The following is a 13107-nucleotide window of genomic DNA, read 5'->3' on the forward strand; positions in this document are numbered from 1 at the left end:
TCTGGTGTTTATGAAATCAAACCCCTGCATTCTAAGTGGAAATTAGCTGCTTGGGGCAGTACCACTACATAGGACAGATTGATGTGGTTTTTTTTTTAGAGATACTTAAATTCTGTATACGTTTTATAAGGCAATTGAAAAAATGTGTCACAGGACTAATTTTACAGTTGAAGAATAGGATGTCAACACAAAGTGCATTAATTAAGTACTTGTCATAAAGGTTTAAAAACTACTGGCTTAAACAAACTACTAGAGTTGCAGTGGTTTGCCTTCTGGCACTGAAAAGATGAACAATACCATTTTTAGTAGAGTTTTAAAAGAAAAACACACACAGCCACATTTCACATCCCACCGCGAAGCCAGTTTATTTTGCAGGTACAGAAGTAAACAGAGGCAGAAAGATTCCAGTGCAGTTGCACAAATTAATATTTACATTGTTTTCAGACATCACAATACAGGGAAATGTCATCTATGGGAAATTATATACATATGGAAAGACTAAAGACCATCATTTTCACGATTGTCAGACATCACACTTCCCAAGTGGAATACAAGACAAGATAATATGCCAGTGGGGCTCATTCAAGCAAAGAGAATTTAATCTTTGCATACTCCAAAGCAAACCAAGTAACTGCTTCATTCACTCCTTTAATACAGGAAGGATTGAGAATGTCTGAGTGATAAATTAAATATTATCCATTGCTATTTCATAAAGCGACATTGGATCAGAGATTAATACTAATCCATTGAATTTGGAGATGCTCAATTACAGCTGTGTACAAAATGGAGAAAGAGATATGTATAAACAGCAATTGTAGTGTAACTTGCGTAAGTAAAGCAATTACCATGGAAACCAATAGAATGTTTCTCCTGATGGACTCAGAATTGCTGTTTATAAATAACCCTTGTTTTACTTCAGTTTGCAGCAGTTCTACATATTACTAAGAGTAGTAGTGGCTTACAACGTGACATGTTCGTGATGGTGAACCACGCAGCAAATTTAGACCATGCTTCTATATGTGTACAGGGTGCAGTTAAGAGGCAAGCAGTGTTTGTAATAGATAATAACCAGCTCAGTGTTCCTAGAAAAAAGTGCGTGCAGAAAAGCTCCTGTTTGGTCCCAAAAGCTACAGGTTGGATAGATAGAAATTTTGTAAACAGAGCACCATTAACTGCGTCCATGAACTGCTTAGATTTATAGCACACGATCACTATATTTATTGTGTGGACTTCAGCTACATTTACTATATATGCACCCGGATTTATATTATTGATTTTTATTTTCCTTTACGTTTATCTGGAATTAAATAATTGAACAAACATAGAATGCAGGAAGTTTAAAAAAAATAACATAAACTTTTCATTTTGAAATTGAGCCAATAATAACTAAACTTAAAATACTAAGATAATATAATTAAATGTAAGCTTTAAACATAATAGGGAAATATAAATAATTTTGTAAAGCAACAAATAAAATTTTCTTATTTATATTAAGATATTTGTCATAGATGCTGATTTTCGTTTTTTATTACCTTTAGCTTGTTATCCTGATAATTTATTGCATTACTTTTAAAGTCTAATCATGAAAAACCGTAACGTGCAGGATCTTATGAGACGCTTCCAGAGGGAATATACATAGGTTTTCCCATAATGACTTGCATCTTGTTTTTCAATGAGTATATCACATGGTCATATTGAAGAGAAAGGAAAAGGTTATGGCAAACTGTGTCACATTTTATATGAAAGTATATTAAAGGGACACTATAATTATCAGAACTACAATGCAGTGTTTCCGGTGTCTATATTATGTCCCTGCAGCCATAGCACTGTAAACATTGCCTCAGTGAAAAGGCAGTGTTTACATTGCTGGCTAGTTACACCTCTAGTGGCAGTCACTCAGACGGCCACTAGAGGTTCTTCCTGTGTTAGTGCTACACATGCACAATAGCCTCCCTTTCCTATGGGAAAGCATTGGATTGGCTGATATCATCAAAACTGATGATCACAGCCATGGAGGCGGCACACGCAAGGCCAGCCGCGGTGAGCTCAGCGTGGTGTAGGTAAAAAGGTGAGTGGAATCAGCTTTAATCTCCGGAGAGAGGGTGGGCAACAACCTAATGCTGCATTCCAGCACCATAGTGTCAGGAATATGTTTGTATTCTCGACACTATATTGTTCCTTTAAATATTGCTAAATAAATATATGTGGTACGTGTCTCAGCTTATAGACATTTTGAATGTAGAGCTATTAATTTGCAACATTTGTTTACAGAAACAATTATTTTGTATCTGTTTTATTTTGATGTTTAATGAAGCTGAGATACACATCATAAATGTCTGGATCTTGAGAGTATACTTTTCGATGTGGCCTCATTTGCCAAAAAAATAGTAGTCATGTTATGTTAGAAAGTAGTCATGTTATGTCCATTTAAAGGCAGACTTATTGTCTTGAAAACGTGACATGTTCTAACATTATCTGTTGTTTTTGTGTATAGGATAACAGTATATTTCTAAAATAAATTAATAAATAAAAAAATGTCTTTATCTACTTGGCCTCCAGCAAAGAAGCACAGGGTTACTGAAAACCTACCGTAAAAGCTAAAATAAAGGTAAATCCCACCTGTTGTGGTACATTACATTTTGTAACGGTACATGGATTTTAATGTTACCATAGGGAAACGATAGACAGATCAATATAGGAAATACACATAAAATAAGAAAGCCAACAAGAGTTATAAATACATTCCAGAACTGAAATTAGACATGATGAATAACACATATATTTGATTACTATAGTGGTTTTTTGAAACCATCCCTCAAATAATGAAAACAAACTGTATTTAATTAAATATCGCACATTTTCAGCATCTAAAATCATGTAAGCTCTTCTTTCTTCTCTGGAATGTACTTAAAGTTAATCATTACCATTTGTCTGTCTGCATACCTACCTGGCCCATGATGATTATACTAAATGCAATGATGAAACGACAAATGGTCTATTCCAGTGTTTCCCAACCCAGTCCTCAAGGCACACCTACCAGTCCAGGATTTAGGGGTGACCCAGTTGTGTCTAAGGTGTTTTTTCTTTTTTTTTCTAAAAAACACCTTAGACAAAACTGGGTAATCCTTAAATCCTGGACTGGTAGGTGTGCCTTGAGGACTGGGTTGGGAAACACTGGTCTATTCAATATACAGTAAAATGCAATGCATTGACAATTGACTTACAAAATGTAAAAATAAAAAAAATCCAACTGAGCCAAATAAGAAATTGCATTCCATCTTTTTTTACATATATTTTGTACGTCAGTTGACCTTGCATATCCTTGTTGAGTGAATTGACCTCTCTGTGACAATCAATTTACTAAATCACAACTCACATAGTTCCAGTATTATTTATCCATTTTACCAGGTTTTTAACAAGCGCATGTAGAGAATCCAGCCACTAAAAGCCACCCATGCAGTCAATACTAAATGAAACTTATCACAAACTCTTCAGTTCCTACTCCAGAGAAATCCTTTTTTTTCAGTTTTTGCCTTGAACAAATGAGACTCAGCACGTTTTAGTGTCCCTTTAAATTAGATTGCACCACACAAAGCTATCTTTTGGAAAAAAATTACCTTCTGCTCCTTTTACTATTTCTAGTACATGACTAAAAGAGAAAAAAAAAAACATAACTTACTCTTAAATACCAAGATATAGTAAGGAGAAGAACTTTTTTTGGAAAATCATAAAACCAAAGTTCTTCTTTACACATGATTAAGGAATCGGATGTTGTAATCAATTCAGTTGTAGCGCTAACCTATCTTCCCAGTAGCAGAGAGATATGCACTGACGTCTCTCTGATACCAAATATGGTTAAATGGTCCAAAGAGAAAAAGAGATACTTTTATTTATTGTAAAGTAAAGTGGGATTGTCTGAGAAGGCAGGGAACGTATTTTGATGTATTAGCTCAGTTAGTACAAGTCCCCTAAAACACACACACCACCAACAAATCAGGTACTAAGGAGAAGTGAATGTTTCTAGACATTTGTGAAAACACAAGAACATTGGAGGCAAATATTACGTTGATCATATGTCACCAATAATCTAGAGTTTTGGGAAATGTGTAGACACGTTTACTCATCCCTACCATGAACAAGCATTCCATGTAATCTTCATGTCCTTAAGTTGAAGGGGTACATTTAACCCCCTTCGCTGCCACACCTGAGGCTCTGGAAGCAAAGAGGCTTGTTGTATACCCTATATGGGAAACAGTTTTCTAAAATCATGATCTCATACGCCAGGAGATCAGGACTCTGCTTTTTCCTTTTCTTTCTTCTTTCCTTTCTTAAGGAAGGAGGGTGTGCGGAATTTCTTTTTCTTTTTGGAGGGTGACTTGGTGGGGGAACCTTCTGGAGAAGCGCTGGGTGGTGGGTCATTTTTCTCTTTTGGGGTTTCTGTGTCTGTGACTTTTGCCGGAGTTTCCTCAGGACGAGACTGATCTTCCTCTTTTCCATTTAATACCACAGATGGCAAGACCTTTTCTTCTGCAGTCTCTAAGTCTGTGGCTGTTTGTATGTCCTCTTTCCTCTCTACTCCTTTACAAACAAAAAAACATGGACAATACAAAGATCAATAGTTCATATGACATAAATAAATGATTATGACTTTTTAATTGGAGTTAGGAATCTAAAACATTATTATATCACTGATAGCCTTAGAAACCCCTCTCTCTGCTGGTGACTTGAAGATGAAATTACCTATAGAGAATCATCATCATTTCTTGGGCATCAAGACTAAAATGTCCACTAATAAACTTAGGAGGAAGAAAATTATTCACTGAACATTGAATACAATAAAAATACTAGCCACTTCACACAATTTCTCCTTTTCATTTTACCCATCTCATATTGTTATACCAATAAAAGCAATAGGTGCTAATTTTAGGACAAAACTGGCATAATCATGGGATATTGGGAAGCAATTACTATTCCAGATTTTACACTCATAGTAGGGTCACCTATTTTGTAAAGAATGGTACTGTGTTAGATATGTGAATACAGAGAATACTTTTTATAGTATAACTAGAATTGACATTAAAACGTTCAAGATCACTTAGGTCCTATCTAAGAGACTTATGTAGTATTAAAAGCATACTTTCTTCTGGGATATCTTTTAAAGGTATCACCATTTACCGTACATTAATGTTTTTGTGAATTATTTCTCCACTATCATTATAAAAAAATGGAAAAGTTGCTAATTAAATAAAAAAGATTAATATTTGGAGCATGTTTACAGCTAAATAAAATTGAAGAACACAAGCAAAGGTGCATTTTTCATGTTAAGAGTGTTAATCAGAGTAACAAGGCTGCATTTGCAGTTAGTTAACAGGGTGTGAATTAGTTATATTGTACTTAAAGCACATGGAGAACATATATTGAAAGTTTAGCATAGCAACATGCAACCCTAAATTTACTATACCACACCCCAAAAAATAAATAAAATAGGAAAATGAGTTTCACTAAGCAGTGACTTGTGATTCAACAGGGGAAAAGCTAAATTTAGGCTGAAATAGTTGAAAGGTTGGAAAAACAAGTCAACACAGATAAATTGGAGGCTATCTTACTAATAGGGTTTCATGGACTTAGTTTTACAATTCACGTGTAAACTTGTGACAGTTATTATTATGTTATTATTTATATAGCGCCAACAAATTCCGCATTGACTAAACTTCAAATATTTGTTCTCATGTGTACAGATAAAAATTATATATTCCTGCCTAAGAAACATTCCCTAGATTGATATGTTTACATAAACATTTCTTTAGAACTCTACTGGAGGGGGATTTATCATCTTTCAGTTTGATTGATCTACATTCCAGAATCGAGTTACCAACACAGATGATGTCTGGCAATAGGCCACGTTACACATCATTTCCTGGCGAGATATGTATAACTAAAAATCTTAAAGTCTTTCACTTTTTTCTGTATACATTTTTTGGACTTTATGAACATTACAAAACCATATTCACTTCATGCAGAAAAACTGCAAGGTAATCAAGGTAGTTCAGTGAATGGACTGGGTAATTTCCAGGTAAAAACTGTAATTTACGACCTTGGCCTAATTTTCTGTTGCCATCAATCCATTTAAAAACAGATTAACCAAATCGATATTGTGGAGAAAATGTTTCTTCAAGTAGTTACTGCAGGCCACCAATGTGTCAGTGAGGAAGCCTGACACTATTTCCAATTAAACAGCACTGTATAATACCTACAATTTAGACTATTGCTATAAGAATCACAATGAGAATCAACAACTGCATACAGGGTACTGTAAGTGGTGTTTGGGCATTATATGGTAATCAATCGTCTGGAATGTAGGTGTCGAAGAGGGAAGGTGGTTGCGGTTGGTGTTTTTGGAGAAGAAGCATAAGGGCATGGACACAGAAGCAAAGCAGGTCAGCTATACTTACTACAAAGACAGGTATTCAGAGTCTGAGGTGACTCCTGCCATGAGAGAGCACATGGAAAAAGAAGGGGAGACGTTGTGGGGACACACACACAAAGACTTAATGACAACGTGTGATCACAATGAGTACAGAAAGAACTAGATGTATCACGTAGGGAAGAGAAAAATAGGACAGAAGGTGAGAACAGGCCTAGATGTTTATTTAGGTACTAACAGGCACAAACCTCTTACCGTCCTCTTAACATATGCTTATGAAGTTGTGAATGGCCATACAACATTTTTTATATCAGTGAGACACACTGCACATTTTCATGGAATACCAAACATCAGATTGCAGTAACAAAAATAACGAAATCTCTGCAAATTAAAACAATGATTGAAAACAATTACCATTTTAACTAATAACAATCATAGACTTCAATCAGGAATCTTCCAATGAGAATCTACACTTCCTAATGTAGATACTACCCCTTAGTAAACCCAATATATTTTGTTTCCAATTTCAAGATAGGGTACACTATGTTCTATCTACGTATTTTCCTCAGTGAACATTACTTACCTCTCCAGCCTCTCCATATTTAATTGCATCAGACTAATTCAATACTTTCCAGGTATCTCTCTTTAGAGGGGACTATGTAAGACCCAAATCCTTCCTCCCCTATTGTCACTTATTTCCAAAAGCCTGGAACATTAGCTGCTTACAAATGTATTCCAAAGCTCCACGGCACTCTTTGTAAATTAGTTTGTGTAACTAGCATACAAAAGTACAAGGTGAATGAACTAAAAACTCTAGGTAGTGCTCTGCCCATCAGATATTCCCCAGTCAGTTCCAAGCTTCTGTTATTGATCATATGATATGTTAAGTTGAAAGCCGAAATGTCTACTATTAAGTTGGGCAGATTGATTCACAAAAGTAAAGATTGTTGGAAAATCTAAGTTAATTTCAAATTGAAGGCACAAGTAGCTAGAGAGGAACCATGGTGAATTTGGAGAATATTTCCTGTTTAGCTATTTTGGCCATGAATTTGAAATTCACTTAGAATTTCTGATAATTCTCATTTTAATGATTTAACTGGGGAATCTGTACCAGCAAAGGATATCTATCACTGATTAAAAAGAAACATTCTATCAGGAGGCAGAAATCAACCGATTTCAGTAAATAAAGCTGTTATGGCATAAAACCGGTTTATTTAATTAAACAACCAACATTTAGTTTAATCCGCTCTGATTTTCTCAATAACTTACTACCCAATGTGAATGGTGGCTGAATATCCAAAATTGGCAAACTACAGTGCTCCACCTGATGTCCCATAACTCTCAACACCCTCAGTGAACTGTAGGCTGCAATTTGCCCAATGTGAATGTGTATGCTGCAATATACATTAAGACCATCTATCAATTCCAGTGGCAATATATTCACAAATATAGAAAGTAGACACAAATCGCCTTCAGCTGTGCTGAATGAATTAAGTACCTGTCAATCTTTGGACAAATTCATCTTTTCGTTTGCCATATCCCAAAAGAATTGATTAGTTCATGCATTGATTAACAGGTGAATATGTTCAGGTCAGCTGAATAGGGTTTGTGCACAAGGTTTAATAGAAAGTAAGTACCTAACGAAAAAAATCACGCAAGGTGTGACCCATGACATGTCTTTTCAAAAGGATCTTCTTGGTGTTTCTTCCCAAGTGGATATCTACCACATGTCCCTTTATTGGAGGGACTGTTCTTGGTGAACAGAGCCACGATTAAATCATCATGGCATAATTACCAGTTATCTGTGACTGGGCCTCTGTTACTCTTATAATGTGCATATGTGTATGACTTCCCATTTTTACTTTTTATGTGTGCTGGTAATTTAAAAGAGGTGGGTCACAAAAACCTGGAGGTAGCAGTAATTGCGGACTTTGCTCACAACTCACTTCAATATTTGGATTCTCCAGTAATTTAGCTTTTTTTCCATGTATAAAAGGATGCAGAGGGCCTGACAATTGTATTTTTGCTTTTAAAAACTGAAGGAAAAAGTGAGATAACGTGGAAAGAGGATTATGGGTAACCCTGCTCGTAAACAGAATGACACGAAAAGGTGAAAGTACTAAAATGTGAACTAAATGTGGAGATAAAGACTGGATAGGATGGGGGGAAACAGGGAATTAATTGGAAAGCAAGGGAGAAACCAGGTGAAAGATGGTGATGAGAGAATGCAGTTTGGTTAGGATGGATAGCTAGGATACAGAACTGGGTGAGCAGGGAAAAGGTGGTGAGACAGTGGATGAAGGGGACAAACAGGAATTATAGATAGGAAAGAGTTAAAAAGAGTTCACCATAGAGTTAAAAGAGAGGGAAGGGGACAAAAAACTGTAGAGGGAAAATGAGCTATGAAATAAAATGCGGAAAGATAGACGAAAAATGATGGCAAGGAAAACAATTTTGAGGAGAGATTGGAAACTGGCAGAGATACATATACGGGGGCAGGAGATTGGCGTAGGAAGACCGATATAGGTACATTGAAAAATAAAACAAGCAAATTAATGAATTGGGAATAAGGAATGGTTAAAAAGCGAGCAAGAAAAATCCTGGCAAAGGAGATGGAAGGAATGTGAAGATGGAAGGACAGTAAAGAGATAATGAGGGTGGTTGTGTGAAAAAACAGAGTAGGAGAATAGAGTGAGATATTAATGATGGACACAGAAGGAGGTGGCAAATTGGACCTTAAAAATACTTGCACTAATACTGTATATGTGAAGGCCTGATCAACTGATTTGTGCCAGTATGGTTTGGTAGAGGATATTTTCTTATCTGAAATATGTGCACTGCAATCACACTTCATCATTACAACTTAGAGGATTCAGAGTGCTTCACTGTCCTGGGAAGTTGTACAGCCCACTCTCCCCCAATTCCTCAACAATCCCCCAGAGAGGGCTGTCAGTTTCCTCATATTTTTGCAAATTTCATGTCACTCCTTGATGTAGGGCAGTACATGAAAATGATTTCCGATACTGTGTATAATTCATCTCATTAACCCCTTAAGGACACATGACATGTGTGACATGTCATGATTCCCTTTTATTCCAGAAGTTTGGTCCTTAAGGGGTTAATCATGGTCGATCCTCATTGATGCACTCTGTGATTAACTAATTCATGAATAACATTTAGACCCCAGAATGTCCTTGGAGTCTAGCAAAAAGCTAAATGTAACTTTTCTGATAAAAACTTAATTATCATTAATATAATTATTATACCTGTGCCTACCAACATGTAAAATTATGTGAATTCCGCAAAAATGTGGCAGATCAGACCACCCCACCCTAGGTCTCTTATTCTTTAACGAACACTATAGGGGTCAGGAATACAATTGTTTATTCCGGAACCTATAGTGCAAAACAAATTCTAGCTGGTCAGCCCTACCCTTAAATAGGGTTAACACTTACCTTTATACTAGTGCCGAGTGGGTCCCCCTGGTGCTGGCCTTGCCCATGCTCAGCCTTTTTAGTTGACATCATCAGAATTCACTATCTCAGCCAATCCAATACTTTCCCATAGGAAATCATTGGCAGGCTATTGCGCACGCACTGTAAACTGCTGTGGTTCCCCAAATCAGCATTTCCTCATAGAGATGCATTGAACCAATGCATCTCTATGGGGAAAGTTCAGTATCTCTATGCAGAGCGTGGAGACGCTGAATGTCAGTGCTGCACATTGTGCAGTGCAGCACTGACCTATGAAGCACCTCTAGAGGCAGTCTGAGGAGTGGCCACTAGAGGTGTTACTAGGCAGTAATGTAAACACTGCCCTTTCTCTGAAAAGGCAGTGTTTACATAAAAATGCCTGCAGGGACAAACTATACTCACCAGAACAACTACATTAAGCTGTAGTTTTTCTGGTGACTATAGTGTTCCTTTAATTATCCCATCTCTTTAATTACTTAATTTCTTGTTCTATTTTCACCAATTTCTCTTTTCCACATGTTGTCTTGTTCCACAGCAATAAACCTCACATAACATGTGGTAGGTATGAGAGTATTACCAAGCTCCTTATCAATAAAACATGTATTAATTGACTGCATTACAGAGCTACACAGTAATAAAGCACACAGCAGTGTGAGTGTGAACTACAGTAAATAAATATGTGTAGAATTATTTTGATTTCAGCCATTTAAAATATGGAAGTATTTCCATAGAGTTTCCCACCAATATACATAACTGATAGTTACAGAGAGACATGGCTACCTACCTTCTGAAGACTTTGAAGGAGATACAAATACACCTGTTGTTTTTGAGGGGCTTCTGGCTGGAGATGTAGGTGGGGTCACCAAAGAAGGCTGTGAGTCCTCATTGGTTGCTTCCTTGTCACCTAAATCTGTAAATAAATGACACATTATATATATATATTTTAGCAGCAGTGAAGCAGGGCCACAGGTGACAAAAGAGAATTCCCCACAACTCGTAAAATCAAAGGTATTCTTTTCAGACGATATTAACATAACTGAGTCACTCCAATTGATGTTGATTATTTTAAGGATTTCACCACTTCTTTGCACACATGATAGTTTGTAACTAATGTTTAGCATCATATATACCAGCTAACATTTTTGAATGGCAAAAACATAATCTGTGCAGCAGGTCAACGGTAGATCCTAAGCCAGAGTCAAATTACTTGTACGACAGAGCAGGGCATACACCTCCTAAAGGAGTCACTATTTTCCAGGTGCCCTTGCGGGGGGCAAAATGGATGGTGCGCCACCCTCTTTGTGTAATACATTCATTGCCTGTTTTCATTTATATCAATCGGAAGTTCTCAACATTTGGGATGTATCTCTTAGGCACCCCAGTTTTCAGCTGAATTCTCTCTGCCAAAAGGCTGGCTTGGACTATAAACCAGGCTAACTTTCCATACATTTATGAAACAAAGGTTTATGACAGTCGACTGGGAAATATTGAGCTGTTACACCAAGCAATATACTAACCATCAGGGGCCGTCTTCTTCCTTTCCACCTCCTTTTTGTATTCCTCCAGTTCCTGGTCAGTCAGTTGGCTAAATGGGTTTGGTGGTTCTGGTTCTACTGGGGTTTCTTCCTGTGGTTGTTCCTTTGAATCTATTTCTGTTTTGGAAGCTAGATTGCTTTCCGCCGACTAAAAAGAAAATCAGAAACAATTATACTTTCTGTTATGTAAAATATACATTGTAAAAGCTGAGAGTGGGACAAAGTATGGCTATAAATGTTATTGCTTTCTTTCCTAATCAAAACACTTCAGGCACCATAACCACTAAAGCTCAAAACATGACATGTTCACTTTAATCCCTTTCATTCATCTCAGAACTCACAATGCTGTCCTCACTCTGTCCCCAGTCCTCTTGCTGACAAAGTATTCTGGATCTGCCAGGACAGTCTGATTTTATGGGGGAGTATAGAAATGTTCTCACTGGATACAGAATGAGAGCATCACTGAATATGCTACTTCACATTTTTGATTACTGGAGAATATTCAGCAGTGCTCTGTGTAATGGCAGACATGTGTAACAACCTAGCAGTCTGTCATCAAGGTAGGTATATGGACTGGAATGCCCTGTCTCTTTTCTGGCTGATGTGTATCATTAGTGACATAGCTGCCATGCACCCTACTAACCAGACCCCCAAATATGTCGATTTCATACCCCTCATCATTACAGGAAGTATGCAGCCATCAATGAATTTATGTAGCAGGGGCAGGCAATCGACAATTTACATTTGCTTATAAGTTGTCCATAACGTTACCCAACAGCCAAACAAAATAACATTAAAGTGAGGGGTTGCTACCAACTGGTGATAAAATGACCTGCTCATTTTAGCAGTCTAGCGACATAGTATCATACCAAAGTGTGAACTAGCCTAGTTTTATAGTCACAGCTTTTTCGGTATCTGCAAAGCTTTAGCTTTTATGTCCTTTCAAACTACAGATGCCTGTTTAAGCCAGATAACAGTATATACCAGGGGTAGGCAACCTTCGGCTCTACAGATGTTTTGGACTACATCTCCCATAATGCTTTTACAGCCATATTGCTGGCAAAGCATCAAGGGAGATGTAGTCCACAACATCTGTAGAGCCGAAGGTTGCCTACCCCTGGTATATACTATATGTATGCATTATGCCAATCAGATTTTGTTAACATTTCTGCTTTGTTTAATCAACTGAGCGTCTCAAAAGGAATTTAAAATCGTACCGGACTTCTGCTTTTATCTGTTATGACACTAGCTAATAATTGAGACTGAGGTCCAGCAGATTTCACATCTTGTCGATTTTGTTCTCGTATCTGGAAGACAAAAAAACAAAAGCCACAACTGTTTAATTTAGTTTTAGTCTAGATGTTGGACAGGGAAATGTTATGGGATCTCATAAATTCATCATTTATTGAATATAGCCCATCTGACTGCATAATGGAATGCATATCATCATATTACATCACATAGGGATGTAACATAGCAGACAAACAAAGGACCATACTGGTTAGTTTCAGTTCTCCATCCCAGTCCTTTCTGAATTTAAAATGGTGGACAGACGGCTGTCCCAAGCCATGATGCTGCCTGGCTCTAAGGACAAAATGTTGTCCCCACCATGCATTCTAAATATCCCTGGAGATCTCCCTGACTGGCCTAGCCCATTCTAATATTTGGGGTCATA

The 13107-nt window shown here is 37.0% G+C and overlaps 1 protein-coding gene and 1 long non-coding RNA gene across 5 annotated transcripts in view; both read right to left on the reverse strand.

Moving 5' to 3' along the window:
- Positions 1-336: 336 nt before the first annotated feature.
- Positions 337-3038, reverse strand: LOC134601152 (uncharacterized). The gene is made up of 2 exons (XR_010090403.1): positions 645-3038; positions 337-602 (listed from the first exon to the last, which is right to left on the reverse strand). It is a non-coding gene; the product is annotated as an uncharacterized LOC134601152 (long non-coding RNA).
- Positions 3039-3171: 133 nt separating this feature from the next.
- ADD2 (adducin 2) overlaps positions 3172-13107 on the reverse strand; it is a 112058-nt gene continuing 102122 nt past the window's right edge. For 2 of the 4 annotated variants that reach the window (XM_063448662.1, XM_063448663.1), the window contains exons 12-15: positions 12650-12739; positions 11415-11580; positions 10682-10807; positions 3172-4578 (exon numbers count right to left, since the gene is read on the reverse strand). In XM_063448662.1, the coding sequence (XP_063304732.1) occupies positions 4289-4578; positions 10682-10807; positions 11415-11580; positions 12650-12739 (672 nt within the window). In that variant the 3' untranslated portion in view covers positions 3172-4288. Of the gene's footprint in view, positions 4579-6452; positions 6487-10681; positions 10808-11414; positions 11581-12649; positions 12740-13107 lie in introns of all 4 variants that reach the window. The other 2 variants (XM_063448665.1, XM_063448664.1) reach the window with 2 other exon arrangements.

The sequence above is a fragment of the Pelobates fuscus genome, chromosome 3 (assembly GCF_036172605.1).
Source record: "Pelobates fuscus isolate aPelFus1 chromosome 3, aPelFus1.pri, whole genome shotgun sequence".
NCBI lineage: Eukaryota > Metazoa > Chordata > Amphibia > Anura > Pelobatidae > Pelobates > Pelobates fuscus.